This window comes from Salvelinus alpinus, chromosome 13 (genome assembly GCF_045679555.1).
Source record: "Salvelinus alpinus chromosome 13, SLU_Salpinus.1, whole genome shotgun sequence".
Classification (NCBI taxonomy): domain Eukaryota; kingdom Metazoa; phylum Chordata; class Actinopteri; order Salmoniformes; family Salmonidae; genus Salvelinus; species Salvelinus alpinus.
Genome location: NC_092098.1, coordinates 45,911,504 through 45,931,975, shown reverse-complemented (window position 1 = coordinate 45,931,975; position 20,472 = coordinate 45,911,504). Strand labels below are relative to the sequence as shown.

General features: G+C 42.8%; 1 protein-coding gene across 4 annotated transcripts in view; it reads left to right on the top strand.

The window, feature by feature from the left end:
* The window catches only part of LOC139537784 (glucocorticoid receptor), a 108,840-nt gene extending 89,708 nt beyond the window's left edge, over positions 1–19,132 (top strand). For all 4 annotated transcript variants that reach the window (XM_071339560.1, XM_071339561.1, XM_071339558.1 and 1 more), the window contains 4 exons: positions 8,657–8,801; positions 12,912–13,042; positions 18,113–18,270; positions 18,746–19,132. In XM_071339560.1, the coding sequence (XP_071195661.1) occupies positions 8,657–8,801; positions 12,912–13,042; positions 18,113–18,270; positions 18,746–18,916 (605 nt within the window). In that variant the 3' untranslated portion in view covers positions 18,917–19,132. The remainder of the gene's footprint in view (positions 1–8,656; positions 8,802–12,911; positions 13,043–18,112; positions 18,271–18,745) is intronic.
* Positions 19,133–20,472: the final 1,340 nt, after the last annotated feature.

Sequence of the window (20,472 nt, the reverse complement as noted above, 5' to 3'; positions counted from 1 at the left end):
TAGGCCAAACCGTTCTGACGGTACAGATTTTTGGTCTGACGAACACCGCTCTAGCTCTGTCTCCTTTCACCATGACATCGGCGGATGCCGGTGGATTGAGACTCATCCAATGCAAAAAACATGCAGTACCCGTCAAATGTTTGGACACCTACTCATTCAAGGGTTTTTATTGATATTTTCTACATTGTCTACATCAAAACTAGGAAAAAACACATATGGAATCATGTAGTAACCAAAAAAGTGTTAAACAAATCAAAATATATTTGAGATTCTTCAAAGTATCCACCCTTTGCCTTGACAGCTTTGCCTTGGCAGCTTTGCAAATATATTTAACAACTTTTTTAGGTTACTAGATGATTCCATATGTGTTATTTCATAGTTTTGATGTCTTCACTATTATTCTACAATGTAAAAAACAGTAAAAAATAAAGAAAAACCCTTGAATAAGTAGGTGTCAACTTTGGACTGGTACTCTGTATGTATATACAGTGGGGAGAACAAGTATTTGATACACTGCCGATTTTGCAGGTTTTCCTACTTACAAAGCATGTAGAGGTCTGTAATTTTTATCATAGGTACACTTCAACTATGAGAGACGGAATCTAAAACAAAAATCCAGAAAATCACATTGTATGATTTTTAAGTAATTAATTTGCATTTTATTGCATGACATAAGTATTTGATACATCAGAAAAGCAGAACTTAATATTTGGTACAGAAACCTTTGTTTGCAATTACAGAGATCATACGTTTCCTGTAGTTCTTGACTAGGTTTGCACACACTGCAGCAGGGATTTTGGCCCACTCCTCCCTACAGATCTTCTCCAGATCCTTCAGGTTTCGGGGCTGTCGCTGGGCAATACGGACTTTCAGCTCCCTCCAAAGATTTTCTATTGGGTTCAGGTCTGGAGACTGGCTAGGCCACTCCAGGACCTTGAGATGCTTCTTACGGAGCCACTCCTTAGTTGCCATGGCTGTGTGCTTCGTGTCGTTGTCATGCTGGAAGACCCAGCCACGACCCATCTTCAATGCTCTTACTGAGGGAAGGAGGTTGTTGGCCAAGATCTCGCGATACATGGCCCCATCCATCCTCCCCTCAATACGGTGCAGTCGTCCTGTCCCCTTTGCAGAAAAGCATCCCCAAAGAATGATGTTTCCACCTCCATGCTTCACGGTTGGGATGGTGTTCTTGGGGTTGTACTCATACTTCTTCTTCCTCCAAACACGGCGAGTGGAGTTAGACCAAAAAGCTCTATTTTTGTCTCATCAGACCACATGACCTTCTCCCATTCCTCCTCTGGATCATCCAGATGGTCATTGGCAAACTTCAGACAGGCCTGGACATGCACTGGCTTAAGCAGGGGGACCTTGCGTGCGCTGCAGGATTTTAATCCATGACGGCGTAGTGTGTTACTAATGGTTTTCTTTGAGACTGTGGTCCCAGCTCTCTTCAGGTCATTGACCAGGTCCTGCCGTGTAGTTCTGGGCTGATCCCTCACCTTCCTCATGATCATTGATGCCCCACGAGGTGAAATCTTGCATGGAGCCCCAGACCGAGGGTGATTGACCGTCATCTTGAACTTCTTCCATTTTCTAATAATTGCGCCAAAAGTTGTTTCCTTCTCACCAAGCTGCTTGCCTATTGTCCTGTAGCCCATCCCAGCCTTGTGCAGGTCTACAATTTTATCCCTGATGTCCTTACACAGCTCTCTGGTCTTGGCCATTGTGGAGAGGTTGGAATCTGTTTGATTGTGTGTGGACAGGTGTCTTTTATACAGGTAACGAGTTCAAACAGGTGCAGTTAATACAGGTAATGAGTGGAGAACAGGAGGGCTTCTTAAAGAAAAACTAACAGGTCTGTGAGAGCCGGAATTCTTACTGGTTGGTAGGTGATCAAATACTTATGTCATGCAATAAAATGCAAATTAATTATTTAAAAATCATACAATGTGATTTTCTGGATTTTTGTTTTAGATTCCGTCTCTCACAGTTGAAGTGTACCTATGATAAAAATTACAGACCTCTACATGCTTTGTAAGTAGGAAAACCTGCAAAATCGGCAGTGTATCAAATACTTGTTCTCCCCACTGTATATATACACATACATACATACATACATACATACATACATACATACATACATACATACATACATACATACATACATACATACATACATACATACATACATACATAGTACCAGTCCAAAGTTGACACCTACTTATTCAAGGGTTTTTCTTTATTTTTACTGTTTTATTATATATAGATATATATTATAAAACTGCCAGATTTCTTCTTTATAATGCTGATTACATTTCTGCGGGGGCGTGGGTTCACTTAAAAAAAAAAAAAAAAATGTATCGAGCTTGAGCTTTATAATTGTTGTTAATAATAATAATGGAATATAGGGTTGGGCGTTTGTTTCATACTGGGATATACGGTATAGCCAGAAGTGCACACAAGGTGCACTATTTCAAAACAATTTAGGCAAAAGGAATCTTGATCCAGGAGGTAGAATTTAATGTCTCTGCTCTGACTGCTTACAGTGCCTCCAGAAAATATTCACACTTTGTTGTTACAGCCTGAAAAAAATAAATTATTTAAAAAAGCACTGGCCTACACCCAATACCCCATAATGTCAAAGTGGAATTATGTTTCTCTGAATTTTTATAAATTCATTAAAAGTGAAAAACTTAAATGTTCAACCCCTTTGTTATGGCAAGCCTAAATAAGTGAAGTCTAAAAAATGTAGTGTTTAGTGTTTAACATTAGTTTTTGTATGACTATCTCATGTCTGTCCAGATTTAACTGCAAAGACCAGGGAGGTTTTTTAATGCCTTCAAAAGAAGAGCACCTATTGGTAGATGGATAAAAATAAATAAAAAAAGCAGACATTGAATATCCCTTTGAGCATGGTGAAGATATTAATTACACTTCGGGTGGTGAATTAATGCACCCAGTCACTACAAAGATGCAGGTGCCTTTCCTAACTCAGTTGCCAGAGAGGAAGGAAACCGCAGAGGGATTTCACCCTGAGGCAAATGGTAACTTTAAAACAGTTACAGAGTTTAATGGCTGTGATAGAAAAGCTGAAGATGGCTCAACATTGTAGTAACTCCACAATACTAACCTAATTGAGTGACAAGATGGAAGCCTGGACGTAATAAAATATTCCAAAACATGCATCCTGTTTGCAACAACTCTTCCAAGATGGCGTAGCAGTGGGATGTTTTTGATTGTCTTGTCCCATCCCTTGTATATATTTTTAATCTCATTTTTCCATCTACAGACTGAACATACTCTTCTGCAACCCGCCTCACCCAATGTGGTATGGATCTGCGATTTTTTGTTGTTGTTGTATACTTTAGAACTGTAACCCCCTTCAGAAGCTAGCCAGCTAACTAGCTAGTAGTCAGTTAGCCACTGCTAGCGGTCATCACCTTTAACTCGGACATCTGCCAGCTTCAGCCCGGTCAACTCCTGCCAGCCTGCACAGCGCGATATCAACCCGTAGCATATCGGACTGCTTTTCTCCACCATATTTCCGGATTTCTACCGCAGACTTTGAACCTTTACGCCGGATCATTGCAGTTAGCAAGCTGCTATCCGAGGGGCTACTCCTGGCTAACGTCTCTGTCCCGAAGCAAGCACCAGTTAGCCTGGAGCTAGCCTTTAATCTAGGCCGATCTCCCGGCTAGCCGAAGAAATCTATCAAGCAATTCTTGGGCTTCAATTACCTCTTTTTCCAATTGGCCTGGACCCTTTGCTGCCGACACGGAGCCCCGCCGATCCATCACGACTGGTCTGCCGACGTAACTGTCCGAGGGGGTTTCAACAGGCTCTTCCGTTGTGACGTCCCCCTGAGGCCCATCTGCTAGCCCTGACCTGCTAGCTGTCTGAATCTCTGTGCCACCAGCTCGCTTAGCTACTCACTGGACCCTATGATTACTTGGCTACACACTCTCCCTACTGTCAATATGCCTTGTCTATTGCTGTTTTGGTTAGTACATTTTGTCTTATTTCACTGTAGAGCCTCCAGCCCTGCTCAAAATCCTTAGCTAGTCCTGTTCCACCCCCCACACGTGGTGACCGCACCAGGCTTAAATGGTGTTTCTAGAGACAAAACCTCTCTCATCGTCACTTAATGCCTAGGCTTACCTCCACTACTCACATCCTACCATACCCTTGTCTGTACATTATGCCTTGAATCTATTATTCCGTGCCCAGACACTGTTCCGAACGCACTAGACGACCAGTTCTTTTAGCCTTTAGCCGTACTCTTATCCTACTCCTCTTCTGTTCCTCTGTTGATATAGAGGTTAACCCAGGCCCTGCAGCCCCCAGCATCCCATTCTCCAGGCGCTCTTATTTGTTGACTTCTGTAACCGCAAAAGCCTTGGTTTCAGGCATGTTAACATTAGAAACCTCCTCCCTAAGTTTGTTTTATTCACTGCTTTAGCACACTCCGCCAACCCGGATGTCCTAGCCGTGTCTGAATCCTGGCTTAGGAAATTTCTATCCCTAACAATACAATTTTGCGACAAGATTGAACTGCCAAAGGGGGCGGAGTTGCAATCTACTGCAGAGATAGCGTGCCGAGTTCTGTCTTGCTATCCAGGTTTGTGCCCAAACAATTCGAGCTTCTACTTTTAAACATCCACCTTTCCAGAAATAAGTCTCTCACCGTTGCCGCTTGTTATAGACACCCTTCAGCCCCCAGCTGTGCCCTGAACACCATATGTGAATTGATCGCCCCTATCTATCGTCAGAGTTCGTGCTGTTAGGTGACCCAAACTGGGACATGCTTAATACCCCAGCCGTCCTACAATCTAAGCTAGATGCCCTCAATCTCACACAAATTATCAAGGAAACTACCAGGTACAACCCTAAATCCGTAACCATAACCTCTTAGATATCATCCTGACCAACTTGCCTTCTAAATACACCTCTGCTGTCTTCAACCAGGATCTCAGCGATCACTGCCTCATTGCCTGTGTCCGTAATGGGTCCACGGTCAAACGACCATCCCTCATCACTGTCAAACGCTCCCTAAAACACTTCAGCGAGCAGGTCTTTCTAACCGACCTGGCCCGGGTATCCTGGAAGGATATTGACCTCATCCCGTCAGTAGAGGATGCTTGGTTGCTCTTCAAAAGTGCTTTCCTCTCCATCTTAAATAAGCATGCCCCATTCAAAGAATGTAGAACTAAGAACAGATATAGCCCTTGGTTCACACCAGACTTGACTGCCCTTGACCAGCACAAAAACATCCTGTGGCGTTCTGCATTAGCATCGAATAGCCCCCGCGATATGCAACTCTTCAGGGAAGTCAGGAAGCAATATTCTCAGTCAGTTAGGAAAGCTAAGGCTAGCTTTTTCAAAGAAATATTTGCTTTCTGTAGCACTATCTCCAAAAGGTTCTGGGACACTGTAAAGTCCATGGAGGATAAGAGCATCTCCTCCCAGCTGCCCACTGCAGAGGATAGGAAACACTGTCACCACCGATAAATCTACGATAATTTCAATAAGCATTTTTCCATTCCATTTTTCTGGCCATGCTTTCTACCTGGCTACCCCCCCCCCCACACACTTATCCTTTACCCAAGTCCAAACAGTTGATTTTCTGAAAGACCTGCAAAATCTGGACCCCTACAAATCAGCTGGGCTAGACAATCTGGACCCCCTCTTTCTAATATTATCAACTGAAATTGTTTGCAACCCCTATTACTAGCCTATTCAACCTCTCATTCGTATCGTCTGAGATCCCCAAAGATTGGAAAGCTACCGCGGTCATCCCCCTCTTCAAAGGTGGAGACACTCTAGACCCAAACTGTTATAGACCTATATCCATCCTGCCCTGCCTTTCTAAAATCTTCGAAAGCCAAGTTAATAAACAGATCACCGACCATTTCGAATCCCACCGTACCTTCTCCACTATGCAATCTGGTTTCCGAGCTGGTCATGGGTTCACCTCAGCCACGCTCAAGGTCCTAAACGATATCATAACCGCCATCGATAAGACAGTACTGTGCAGCTGTATTCATCGACCTGGCCAAGGCATTCGACTCAATCACCTCATTCTTATCGGCAGACTCAATAGCCTTGGCTTCTCAAATGACTGCCTCGCCTGGTTCACCAACTACTTCTCTGATAGTGTTCAGTGTGTCAAATCGAAGGGCCTGTTGTCCGGACCTCTGGCAGTCTATGGGGGTGCCAAAGGGTTCAATTCTCGGGCCGACTATTTTCTCTGTATATATCAATTATGTTGCTCTTGCTGCTGGTGATTCTCTGATCCACCTATACGCAGACGACACCATTCTGTATACATCTGGCCCTTCTTTGGACACTGTGCTAACAAACCTCCAAACGAGCTTCAATGGCATACAACACTCTTTCCGTGGCCTCCAACTGCTTTTAAATGCTAGTACAACTAAGTGCATGCTCTTCAACCGATTTGCTGCCCGCACTCTCCCGCCTGACTAGCATTACTACCCTAGACGGTTCTGACCTAGAATATGTGGACATCTACAAATACCTAGGTGTCTGGTTAGACTGAACTCTCCTTCCAGACTCACATTAAGCATCTCCAATCCAAAATTAAATCTAGAATCATCTTCCTATTTCGCAACAAAGCCTCCTTCACTCTTGCTGCCAAACATACCCTCGTAAAACTGACTATCCTACCGATCCTTGACTTCGGCGATGTCATTTACAAAATACCCCCAACACTCTACTCAGCAAACTGGATGTAGTCTATCACAGTGCCATCTGTTTTATCACCAAAGCCCCATATACTACCCACCACTGAGACCTCTATGCTCTCGTTGGCTGGCCCTCACTACATATTTGTCGCCAAACCCACTGGCTCCAGGTCATCTATAAGTCTTTGCTAGGTAAAGCCCCGCCTTATCTCAGGTCACTGGTCACCATAGCAACACCCACCCGTAGCACGCACTCCAGCAGGTATGTTGCATTGGTTATCCCAGAAGCCAACACTTCCTTTGGCCGCCTCTCCTTCGTTCTCTGCTGCCAATGACTGGAACAAATTGCAAAAATCACTGAAGCTGGAGTCTTATATCTCCCTCTATAACTTTAAGCATCAGCTGTCAGAGCAGCTTACCGATCACTGTACCTGTACGTAGCCAATCTGTAAATAGCACACCCGACAACCTCATTCCCATATTACTACTTACCCTCTGGCTCTTTTGCACCCCAGTATCTCTACTTGCACATCATCATCTGCACACATATCACTCCAGCCCTCACGAGGCAGGGGTTAAACGGTATTGAAAGTCATACCGTCTGTATTTCGAAATACTCCGGTATATGGTATACACAGTATATTGCCCAAGCCTAATGGAATATGGATATCGAGGAAGAGCACAGTGCTTTTGCACATTCAAGGAATCCTTAGCTCAGCCAAGCTGGTAACACAAAGGGGAGAGAATATTTCTCATCTTGAGATTGTTCAAACTGACAACATCCAAGTGGGCAACAGTTGTTGAAATTACGTCATAGTAACTATGCAGAAACCGGTTGAAATTCTGCCGCCTGGAATATTTGTGCTCCACAGCATGGCAATGTTCTGATCAAATAAACATGTACTGTTTAATTGTATCAGAATTGTTATTTGAAAGACCACTACTAACACTGCAGTACAGTGTATTAAAATGACCTATCTTCGTCTTACCTTCGTCTTATTATATCAATGTTTTGATCAAATTATGATATTCAGTTAATTAGGTACATAGCCAGTTAATGAGGTAAACCACCCCATTCATGAAAATGGTTTGCTCTTAAAGTCACGTGGTCGTGGCTTGCTATATTAAGCAGGCAGACAGGCATGGAGATATTAAATTACTGTTCTATTGAACGTTAGGACACTCAATTTGCCCATTCTAAGTGACTGAGCGTGGTATGATTGTCGGTGCCAGGCGTGCCTGTTCCATCTCAAAAATGGCCAGCCTCCTGGGCTTTTCACACACAACAGTGTCTAAGGTTTACCAAGAATGATGTGACAAACAAAAAACATTCAGTCAGAGGAAGACCTGTGGGCGGAAACAGCTCGTTGATGAGAGGTCAAAGGAGAATGACAAGAATTGTGCAAGTTAACAGGCAGGCCACAAACAGGCAAATAATGGCTCAGTACAACTGAGGTGTGCAGAATGGCATCTCAGAACGCATAACTCGTTGGTCCTTGTCACGGCTGGGCTATTTCAGCAGACGACCACACTGGGTTCCATTTCTATCAGCTAAAAACAAGAAGAAGCACCTCCAGTGGACAATTTGAGGAGTAGAAAAACACTGCCTGGTCTGACGAATCCTGGTTCCTGTTGTCATGATGTTGACAGTCAGTATTTTGTGTAAGCAGCATAAGTCCATGACTCCATCCTGCCTAGTGTCAGCGGTAAATGCTGGTGGTGTAAGGAATATTTTCCTGGCACTTGTTAGGTCCCTTTATACCAATTGAGCCACGTTTCCATGCCCAACTAATTCAGGCTGTTCTGGAGGCAAAGGGGGGTTTGATCCGGTACTAGATGGGTGTACCTAATAAACCGAGTGTATAATTTTATCAGCATTATAGCTCACTCAAAAGAATAGCACTAACAACACTGCAATCCTGACTAATGCTCTGTGGGTTGTCTGTTTTGTGCAGGGTTCCGGAACCTTCACCTGGATGACCAGATGACCCTGCTGCAGTGCTCCTGGCTTTTCCTCATGTCGTTCGGCTTGGGCTGGCGCTCCTACCAGCAGTGTAACGGGGGGATGTTGTGCTTCGCCCCTGACCTGGTTATTAATGAGTAAGTTCAGAGATGGAGAGGGGTCAGGAATACACCTAGGAGGGCTGTAGCTGGTTGGGGGCTCTGGAGATGAAAGGTCAGCCTGGGTGGTAGGTGGGTTTCTATGAATCACTAGTTAAACCCTCTTTATGATATGGATTGCCTGAATGAAACACCGATGCATATATATACAGTGTATATATACAGTACCAGTCAAAAGTTTGGACACACCTACTCATTCCAGGGTTTTTTTCTTTATTTTTTACTATCTTCTATATTGTAGAATAATAGTGAAGACATCAAAACTATGAAATAACACACATGGAATCATGTAGTAACCCAAAAGTGTTAAACAAATAAAAATATATATTTTATATTTGAGATTCTTCAAAGAAGCCACCCTTTGCCTTGATGACAGCTTTGCACACTCTTGACATTCTCTCAACCAGCTTCATGAGGTAGTCACCTTGAATGCATTTCAATTACCAGATGTGCCTTGTTTGTGTAATTTATTTCCTTTTTATGCGTTTGAGCCAATCAGTTCTGTTGTGACAAGGTGGGGGTGGTATACAGAAGATAGGGCTATTTGGTAAAATACCAAGTTGATATTAGAAAAAGTTTTAAAAGCCAAGGCTAGCTTTTTCAAGCAGAAATTTGCTTCCTGCAACACAAACTCAAAAAAGTTCTGGGACATTGTAAAGTCCATGGAGAATAAGAGCACCTCCTCCCAGCTGCCCACAGCACTGAGGATAGGAAACTCTGTCACCACTGATAAATCCACTATAATTGAGAATTTCTATAAGCATTTTTCTACGGGTGGCCATGCTTTCCACCTGGCTACCCCTACCCCGGTCAACAGCACTGCACCCCCCACAGCAACTCGCCCAAGCCTTCCCCATTTCTCCTTCTCCCAAATCCAGTCAGCTGATGTTCTGAAAGAGCTGCAAAATCTGGACCCCCACAAATCAGTCGGGCTAGACAATCTGGACCCTTTCTAAAATGATCTGCCGAAATTGTTGCAACCCCTATTACTAGCCTGTTCAACCTCTCTTTCGTGTCGTCTGAGATTCCCAAAGATTGGAAAGCAGCTGCAGTCATCCCCCTCTTCAAAGGGGGGGACACTCTTGACCCAAACTGCTACAGACCTATATCTATCCTACCCTGCCTTTCTAAGGTCTTCGAAAGCCAAGTTAACAAACAGATCACCGAACATTTCAAATCCCACCGTACCTTCTCCGCTATGCAATCTGGTTTCAGAGCTGGTCATGAGTGCACCTCAGCCACGCTCAAGGTCCTAAACGATATCTTAACTGCCATCGATAAGAAACAATACTGTGCAGCCGTATTCATTGACCTGGCCAAGACTTTCGACTCTGTCAATCACCACATCCTCATCGGCAAACTCAACTGCCTTGGTTTCTCAAATGATTGCCTCGTCTGGTTCACCAACTACTTCTCCAATAGAGTTCAGTGTGACCGGGCCTCTGGCAGTCTCTATGGGGGTGCCACAGGGTTCAATTCTTGGGCCGACTCTCTTCTCTCTATACACCATTGATGCCGCTCTTGCTGCTGGTGAGTCTCTGATCCACCTCTACGCAGATGAAACCATTCTGTATACTTCTGGCCCTTCTTTTTGACACTGTGTTAACAACCCTCCAGACGAGCTTCAATGCCATACAACTCTCCTTCCGTGGCCTCCAACTGCTCTTAAATACAAGTAAAACTAAATGCATGCTCTTCAACCGATCGCTGCCTGCACCTGCCCGCCCGTCCAGCATCACTACTCTGGACGGTTCTGACTTAGAATATGTGGACAACTACAAATACCTAGGTGTCTGGTTAGACTGTAAACTCTCCTTCCAGACTCACATAAAACATATCCAATCCAAAGTTAAATCTAGAATTGGCTTCCTATTTCGCAACAAAGCATCCTTCACCCATGCTGCCAAACATACCCTCGTAAAACTGACCATCTTACCGATCCTCGACTTCGGCGATGTAATTTACAAAATAGCCTCCAACACCCTACTCAACAAATTGGATGCAGTCTATCACAGTGCCATCCGTTTTGTCACCAAAGCCCCATATACTACCCACCACTGCAACCTGTACGCTCTCGTTGGCTGGCACTCGCTTCATACTCGTCGCCAAACCCACTGGCTCCAGGTCATCTACAAGTCTTTGCTAGGTAAGGCCCCGCCTTATCTCAGCTCACTGGTCACCATAGCAGCACCCAACCGTAGCACGCGCTCCAGCAGGTATATTTCACTGGTCACCCCCAAAGCCAATTCCTCCTTTGGCCGCCTCTCCTTCCAGTTCTCTGCTGCCATTGACTGGAACGAACTATAAACATCTCTGAAACTGGAAACACTTATCTCCCTCACTAGCTTTAAGCACCAGCTGTCAGAGCAGCTCACAGATCACTGCACCTGTACATAGCCCATCTATAAATAGCCCAAACAACTACCTCTTCCCCTACTGTATTTATTTATTTATTTTGCTCCTTTGCACCCCAGTATTTCTACTTTGCACACTCATCTACTGTCAAATCTACCATTCCAGTGTTTTAATGGTTTTAATTAATATTGTATTTACTTCGCCACCATGGCCTATTTATTGCCTTTACCTCCCTTATCTCACCTCATTTGCTCACATTGTATATAGATTTTCTTCAACTGTATTATTGACTGTATGTTTTGTTTATTCCATGTGTAACTCTGTTGTTGTTTGTGTCGAACTGCTTTGCTTTATCTTGGCCAGGTTACCTGGTTAAATAAAGGTGAAATAAAAATAAAATGGCAAGAACAGCTCAAATAAACAAAGAGAAACGACAGTCCATCATTACTTTAAGACATGAAGGTCAGTCAATCCGGAAAATGTCAAGTAATTTGAAAGTTTCTTCAAGTGCAGTCGCAAAAACCAAGCGCTATGATGAAACTGGCACTCATGAGGACCGCCACAGGAAAGGAAGACCCAAAGTTACCTCTGCTGCAGAGGATACGTTCATTAGAGTTACCAGCCTCAGATTGCAGCCCAAATAAATGCTTCAAAGAGTTCAAGTAACAGACACATCTCAACATCAACTGTTCAGAGGAGACTGCATGAATCAGGCCTTTATGGTCGAATTGCTGCAAAGAAACCACTACTAAAGGACACCAATAAGAAGATACCTACTTGGACCAAGAAACACGAGGAATGGACATTAGACCAGTGGAAATCTGTCCTTTTGTCTGGTGAGTCCAAATGGAGATTTTTGGTTCCAATTACTGTGTCTTGGTTCCAATCACCGTGTGAGACGCAGAGTAGGTGAACGGTGAATGATCTCCGCATGTGTGGTTCCCACCGGGAAGCATGGAGGAGGTGTGATGGTGTGGGGGTGCTCTGCTGGTGACACTGTCACTGATTTATTTAGAACTTAACCAGCATGGCTACCACAGCATTCTGCAGCGATATGCCATCCCATCTGGTTTGCGCTTAGTGGGACTATCATTTGTTTTTCAACAGGACAATGACCCAACACACCTCCAGGCTGTGTAAGGGCTATTTGGTCAATAAGGAGAGTGATGGAGTGCTGCATCAGATGACCTGGCCTCCACAATCACCCAACCTCAACCCAAATGAGATGGTTTGGGATGAGTTGGACCGCAGAGTGAAGGAAAAGCAGCCAACAAGTGCTCAGCATATGTGGGAACTTCTTCAAGACTGTTGAAAAGCATTCCAGGTGAAGCTGGTTGAAAGAATGCCTTGATGACAGCTTTGCACACTTTTGGCAAAGGGTGGCTTCTTTGAAGAATCTCAAAACACTTTTATTGGTTACTACATGATTCCAAATGTGTTATTTCATAGTTCACTATTGTCTTCACTATTATTCTGCAATGTAGAAAATAGTAAAAAAAAAAAAAAAAAAAAATTGAATGAGTAGGTGTGTCCAAACTTTTGACTGGTACTGTATATATATCCTGGACAAAGTGAAGAGAGAGGACATACTGTTCACCCAATAAGGGCTGATTTCACAGCCCAGTGTATCAACGCTCTGTTTCTCCAGCTGTATCATAGGCGGAACATTCATTACACTATGTGGATTGCAGATGGACACAGGTGTTGATTATTGTGTGTGTGTGTGTGTGTCAGTGAGAGGATGAAGTTGCCCTACATGACCGACCAGTGTGAGCAGATGCTGAAGATCTCCACTGAGTTTGTGAGGCTGCAGGTGTCCTATGACGAGTACCTGTGTATGAAAGTCCTGCTGCTGCTCAGCACAGGTACAGTACAACATTTACAGTGATTCTTAGTTATACAGTATGATTTGTATACTATGTTTTTCATTGTCATATTTGTAAAAGTATAACCTAAAAATGTTACCTGAATAATTTTAGTAATTTAGCAGGTGCTCTTATCCAGAGCGACTTAAAATGAATGCATTAATCTTAAAATGGCTAGTTGAGACAACCACATGCCATGGGATTTAAGATAAACCCTACCTCTTCAAAGAGTATCTGAGATGTTTTCAGAAGATGGGTAGGGACTCCCGTGTCCTGACGTTAGGGGGAAGCTTGTTCCACCATTGGGGTGCCAGGACAGAGAAGAGCTGGACTGGGCTGAGCGGGAGCTGACCCCTTGGAGATTTAAACAGTTATTCATTATAGCAGTCCAACACAGTTTGAAAGGAACAGGCTGGGGAAAAGCAGAACAAATGTTCTGACATCTCAAAGTACAGAAGAGGAGGTAATCCAGACAGACAACTGAAGCTTCAGTTTTTCAATTAGCTTTGTACAAATGAGGCCTCGGTAAAAAAAAGTCCCAGCATGACAAACCATTACCAAAACATATTTAAGCAGAAGACACTGCTTATTGACTGGGGAAAAAAGCTTTTAAAGGCTTTCAAATTACTCAGTGAGTAGTGTTGAAAGGAGCACACACTTGTCTTTTGATTGCTTCTTAGGGAAATTAAAATTACATTTGAAGACAGCTGTGCTTTTTTTTAAACCAGTGAGCAATCATCCTTGATTTCCTCTCACACAGGACCGACAGACATTTTCATGTTTTATTTTTGACTCATCAATAATGATATCCACATAATTGAAACTGGAAATGTCAAAGAAATACACAAGGGGACCATTTTTGATCGATGTAGACATATTGCCTGCTATTATAGACCTGGGTCATTCCACGAAAATGTTGTCCCTTTTTGGCGTCCCTTTGCTATTTTAAATAGAAATTCTTAACCAATATTGAGTAAAAAAAATCGATGTAAAAAGTCTGCATTTTGACATGTCCCTCCATGTTCCATCTGTGTCTTCTTGGAAGATTTTAACCCACTTAAACCCAAAATGTTTGCTAAGTTTTCACCATCAGTAATTCCATCCACCGTTTTTATGCGAGTACGGTTATACCGTATATAAAAGAAAAATGTCACGACAGCTGTTAAGAAAATTTCTTCATTTGAAATGGTGGTGAACTTTTTGTGTCGGTAAAATGTATTATGTGGGTAATTGTTGTGGAAACAATAAAACAAATTATGATGAAATTCACAAGGTGAAGAAAGTGCATGCGCTTGATGCTCCTTTACAATAAATGTCGAGTGTCTTATTCTGGTGACATGATGTTCAATGCTTGATTGCCGTTTTGACAAATAAAAACAATCTCATCATGTAGACTAGCCTACCCGCACTGTATCTGCGAGCTGTTGGCTAGAACACGTGCCAAGGCCCATTTGTTATTTAACGCAACAGTTTTTGTGTTGGTATAGTTGAAAATGTGATGAAAACACATTGAACATTACACTTTTATTTGGTACATGAAAACTTAAGCAAAAAAGTAAATGTTGTGTGCCCTATGTCATCACACACTGATTTTTATCTGCAACAAGTCAGTTTGGTGGGAAAATGCGCTTTTTTAAAAAGCGTATTTTAGAATATTTGCATGAAATTTGGTCACCAATTGGATGTACTGACCCTATTGGATGGAAACCTAGCTACGGACTCTCTCTAACTGACCCTATTGGATGGAAACATAGATATTGACTCTCTCTAACTGACCCTATTGGATGGAAACCTAGCTACGGACTCTCTCTAACTGACCCTATTGGATGGAAACCTAGCTATTGACTCTCTAACTGACCCTATTGGATGGAAACCTAGCTACGGACTCTCTCTAACTGACCCTATTGGATGGAAACCTAGCTATTGACTCTCTCTAACTGACCCTATTGGATGGAAACATAGCTATTGACTCTCTCTAACTGACCCTATTGGATGGAAACATAGCTATTGACTCTCTCTAACTGACCCTATTGGATGGAAACATAGCTATTGACTCTCTCTAACTGACCCTATTGGATGGAAACCTAGCTATTGACTTTCTCTAACTGACCCTATTGGATGGAAACATAGCTACGGACTCTCTCTAACTGACCCTATTGGATGGAAACATAGCTATTGACTCTCTCTAACTGACCCTATTGGATGGAAACCTAGCTATTGTAAAGCTGTCCCAAATGTTTAGGTTAATTAACCCTGTGAGGTGAACCGAACTCTCATTTTAATATGGTGAGACTTGTCGTAAAAAAAAAAGTTTTAATAACCTAAAGAAACATTGAACAACTAATAGCCACATCATATTGTAAAAGCGGGTGAGCTAGTTCTACTCTTTTTGGCCATTTTTGTCTGGTGTTTTGTGCTGGAAAACTGAGTGTCTTGAGAAAAACACGTCAACCCTGTTAACCATAGTTAGACAGGCTAGAAATATATATAACAATAAAACAATTTTGTGAAGCTTGTATTCAATTGCCACTTCCTGTTGCACACAACAAGCTTCTATACCCCCTGTAACAAGGATTCATGGCGGATTTAACTAGTAATTACCAGTTGGAGGCTCAGTATGTGAGCAGAGTTGAGCGGTCCAATGCTCCACGTCCCTTTCAACCGCTCCGCTAAAATCCGCTCCTCACAGGAAAAAAATCTGCTGCTCCATTCATTAAAATCACAATTTAACCAACAGCCATCCATTTTTGTGACTACCTGGACCTATCATTTGGTTGTGAAAATCTCACGTCGCACTCCAGTCAAATTGGGCTCTGCTCCACTCCACTCCACTCCAGCTCTGGTTGGAGTGCTGAATGCACCATAACACCTCTAACTATCCGGTTTGGCCGGATTATTACACATGCACATTTGTGGCCTGCTGGAGGTCATTTTGCAGGGCTCTGGCAGTGCTCCTCCTGCTCAAAGGCGGAGGTAGCGGTCCTGCTGCTGGGTTGTTGCCCTCCTACGGCCTCCTCCACGTCTCCTGATGTACTGGCCTGTCTCCTGGTCGCGCCTCCATGCTCTGGACACTACGCTGACAGACACAGCAAACCTTCTTGCCACAGCTCGCATTGATGTGCCATCCTGGATGAGCTGCACTACCTGAGCCACTTGTGTGGGTTGTAGACTCCATCTCATGCTACCACTAGAGTGAGAGCACCGCCAGCATTCAAAAGTGACCAAAACATCAGCCAGAAAGCATAGGAACTGAGAAGTGGTCTGTGGTCACCACCTGCAGAATCACTCCTTTATTGGGGGTGTCTTGCTAATTGCCTATAATTTCCACCTTTTGTCTATTCCATTTGCACAACAGCATGTGAAATTTATTGTCAGTCAGTGTTGCTTCCTAAGTGGACAGTTTGATTTCACAGAAGTGTGATTGACTTGGAGTTACATTGTGTTGTTTAAGTGTTCCCTTTATTTTTTTGAGCAGTGTATTTTCATGAACTGAAGTTCAATTTCAATAGGTGAATAACAAGTGGCAACCTAGCTAATACTTACTCACAAGGATTCCCTAAATCATTGCTAAGAATAATGAAAATGACTGCAGTTTCTACTGGTCATTGTTTTCAGGCTGGTTGTTTTGGTGCTAGCTAGGTACCAAGCTAAAGCTAGCTACCCAAGAAGTTACGGTCAAACAAATTATGCTTTATTACCAATGTGGTATTGTATGTGGTATTGTAAACACATCGTTCGTGTTTGCTTGTTTGCAGACTTTTTTGTAAAGTTTTGACAGTGCTACAGTATCTTTGTTGACACGCAAAGTCCCAAATAGCGTTCCATAGTATGTCTTGAAGCTAATAGAAGTGACGCTATTACTGTGTAACTCCGGTAGGGCAACATCTGAAAAATAGCGCACTTGGTAGTGTGTACCGGTGCTCGACCAGTCAGCGAAAGCCAACATCACCCATGAGAGAACGCTTGATTGTCAAGAAAAATGAATTCCATTATCTTGGCTTTAATGTATTTCGCCTTTTGAGTTGTCTCGCTGAAATGTTCTTACCCTTTCAAATGACTGCTCGACTTGTTGACTGCTTGATCCACACAGCAGACATTGTGGGCTAGGTTATGAATGCTGTGTTGCACGTGTAGCGCAACATTTTACGTGGCGTCATTACGGCATGTACCTACGTTATATAGGTATGCATGTCAGCTTTGACGTCGGTTTTGCACATCGGCGTTAAACTAGACATCGGCATATACCGGTATTTTTAGCTAATATCGTCCGATTACGATATGTTCACCGATATATCGTGCATCCCTGCCTGTTAGTATTGCCTGCTACTTCAATGCATCTTTAATTTAAAAAAGTAGATGAAGGCTAATAGCTGGAGGATTACACACATATTGTAGCTCTTTCAAAACAAAATAGTGATTTGTCAGTTATTCTGCACTGGAGAGGCATAAAATACTTCTCTTCTATGTTTGGAAAATAACCTCACTATATCCAAACCAAAAATAGTATACCAGGGGCAAGCCAATTTGTATATATCATCTGATAAGACAATTGGAGAGTATTTGACAATTTCTCACCTATGTTGTTTTGCATAATATCCATTGAGTGCGGTTTTGCCTGGGCCCAATTCCAAGATCCCAGAAGCCTGCAGTCCACGGTAGATCCTTCATCTGGCTCTCATCAGGGAAGAATGGGACAGCATAAAACCCATTGATGTTACCTGTGGTTCTGCATATTTTCCATTGACCTAATTGTGGTTGGTACGGAAGGGGTGGGTGGTGTGTATGAGACCGTAGTGACAGGATAATGGGCAGTGTTCAGACTAGGAGACTCTCTGGGTCAAAAGAGACTCCTTCCTGGCCTAGCCTAGCTGTAGGTCAGATTGTCTAGCGTGAATGTTGGTAGACAGAATGAGGTTGTGTCCTTGACATCCCAAGCTTTTTATTATGGCTTTTTTGTAATGACCGTGACGTAAGTACTATATTGACATACACTGCCTTAAATGCATGATGTGTAAAATATTGTTTATGTATGTTTTACTCCCTCCCGCCCTCCTTCGCTTGTGCTTACAGTACCAAAAGATGGATTGAAGAGCCAGGCTGTGTTTGATGAGATCCGCATGACCTACATCAAGGAGCTGGGGAAGGCCATCGTCAAGCGGGAAGAGAACTCCAGCCAGAACTGGCAGAGGTTCTATCAACTTACTAAGCTACTGGACTCCATGCAAGAGGTGAGACTGAGGCTGAACCCAGCCTGCTCACACAGCAACACAACACCATTCAGCAACACTTGCCACTGTTTTCCAGGGACTTATGGAACCCAGGACTTCCTGGTAAACAATGGCAAGTGTTACTGCTTGGCATATCCTGCCTAAATAAATACAATGAAATGAATGAGTATGCCCATCCACAACACACACACACACACATATTACATCTTCTACTTGTCAACATACCAACCTGTTACAGAGATCCAGTATGCATGATGAGCAGTTGTTGTTCTATGTGTATTTGTGAACCTCTTGAGTTAGAGGAGCTCATTAGAATGTCACAAGCTTCCTTTTCCAGCTATGCTATCAATGTGAAAGATGTCTTGACACTGTGCACTGTACCAAACAGTAGCTAAGCACCCTTGCATGTTGCTCTGTTGTTGCCAATGTGCGCCTAGTGAAAGACCGCTAAAAAAATACCCTGTTGTTTCCACAGATGGTGGGGGGCCTCCTGCAGATCTGTTTCTACACATTTGTGAATAAATCCCTGAGCGTGGAGTTCCCGGAGATGCTGGCTGAGATCATCAGCAACCAGTTACCGAAATTCAAAGATGGGAGCGTCAAGCCACTTCTGTTTCATGCCTTAAACCATGACACAATGCCTTAAAATGCCTCCCCTGCCTTCCGTCCGCCCGCCCGTCAAATTGCCAGCCAGCCAGACCCGCCTATTTTCCCTGCAGATGGCCCAGGACCCCCACCATTACGGATTAATGTAGTGAGAGCGTGCTCCTGAATCGGTTTCCAGAGGACTCCGGTGGAGAAATAGAACTTTCAAAGGAGAATGACACAGTGACCGAGCGACAGGTCACAAACTAGACTGACCCTTCTGAATCAAACATAACCTTTTCTGGAATCGTGTTTAGACCATGAATCACTTCATAACAGTTGATTATTGTGAGATTGGAGGAATCAAATTTTACCAATGAAAAGAGATTAATATTTTGAATTGATTTTATGCATGCACACACCGGCTCTTTTCTTCTTTTTTTTCTACACACAAGATTATCAGAAAAGGGAAAACGTGCCTTTTTTTGGTTTAGCTTTGCAGGCTGTCTATAGCCATTCTTATCAAACTGTCAAAAGCAAGTATTTTGCATAGGAATCTAATATAAACACTTTTGTATGCATTTCTATCTGTTATTCACAATGGCAGTTTCTTTTCTCAATTGGGCAGCTTAATGATCCCCGGAAGTGAACTAGCGAGAGTGAGCTCCTCATGTAAGGTAATGAAATCCAACATTTATGTCCTATTTCATTCTCCGCAACCTTTCATTAGTTGTTATACGCAAAAGCATCAATAATGCTTTGTGGTATTAATTATTCATAAGGAGAATTTGGTTCCTGCCCATGTCTGAGCTTATGTCACATACAGAATGTTAGAATTCAACAGTGGAAAAAAAAGATTCACATTTGTTATAGGTGAAACGTCAGTTCAACCTTTACAGTACCAGTCAAAAATTTAGACACACTTAAGTCAGTCTATTTTCTACATAATAGAATAATAGACCGGTGAAAATCAGGTTGAGAGAATGTCAAGAGTGTGCAAAGCTGTCATCAAGGCAAAGGGTGGCTACTTTGAAGAATCTCAAATATAAAATATATTATAACCACTTTTTTGGTTACTACATGATTCCATGTGTTATTTCATAGTTTTGATGTCTTCACTATTATTCTACATTGTAGAAAATAGTCAAAATAAAGAAAAACCCTTGAATAAGTCGGCGTGTCCAAACTTTTGACTGGTACTGTATGTGTAATAGGTTAAGTCTTCGTGTTAAAGGGAGGGCTCACTTCATGCTAAAACCGGCCTTGATTTGTGAGCTAAATGAAAATGCCAGCGTTGGTCTAGGGAGACGGGATGGGAGTTTGCAGCAGTGGCTAATGATTGTCTGTGTGTATCAGTGAGTGAGAGAGAGCAAAAAGGACAGAAAGTAACAACCTGAACAGGTTTGTTCATATGATATGAAAACGGATGTATTTATTTCAAAGTTGTCACAAGCCTATTTCTTAGGATGCGTCAAGCTGAGTTTGAGAGCATACGCACAGTCACTATTCTCTGGGAGTTGCAAATAAATTATGTAAAATGTCACAAGCTCTTCAGTTTGGCCCCTTTTCCCGTCACCTGTATCTATTATACTAGTGCCAAACCAGAACTGTGTAATT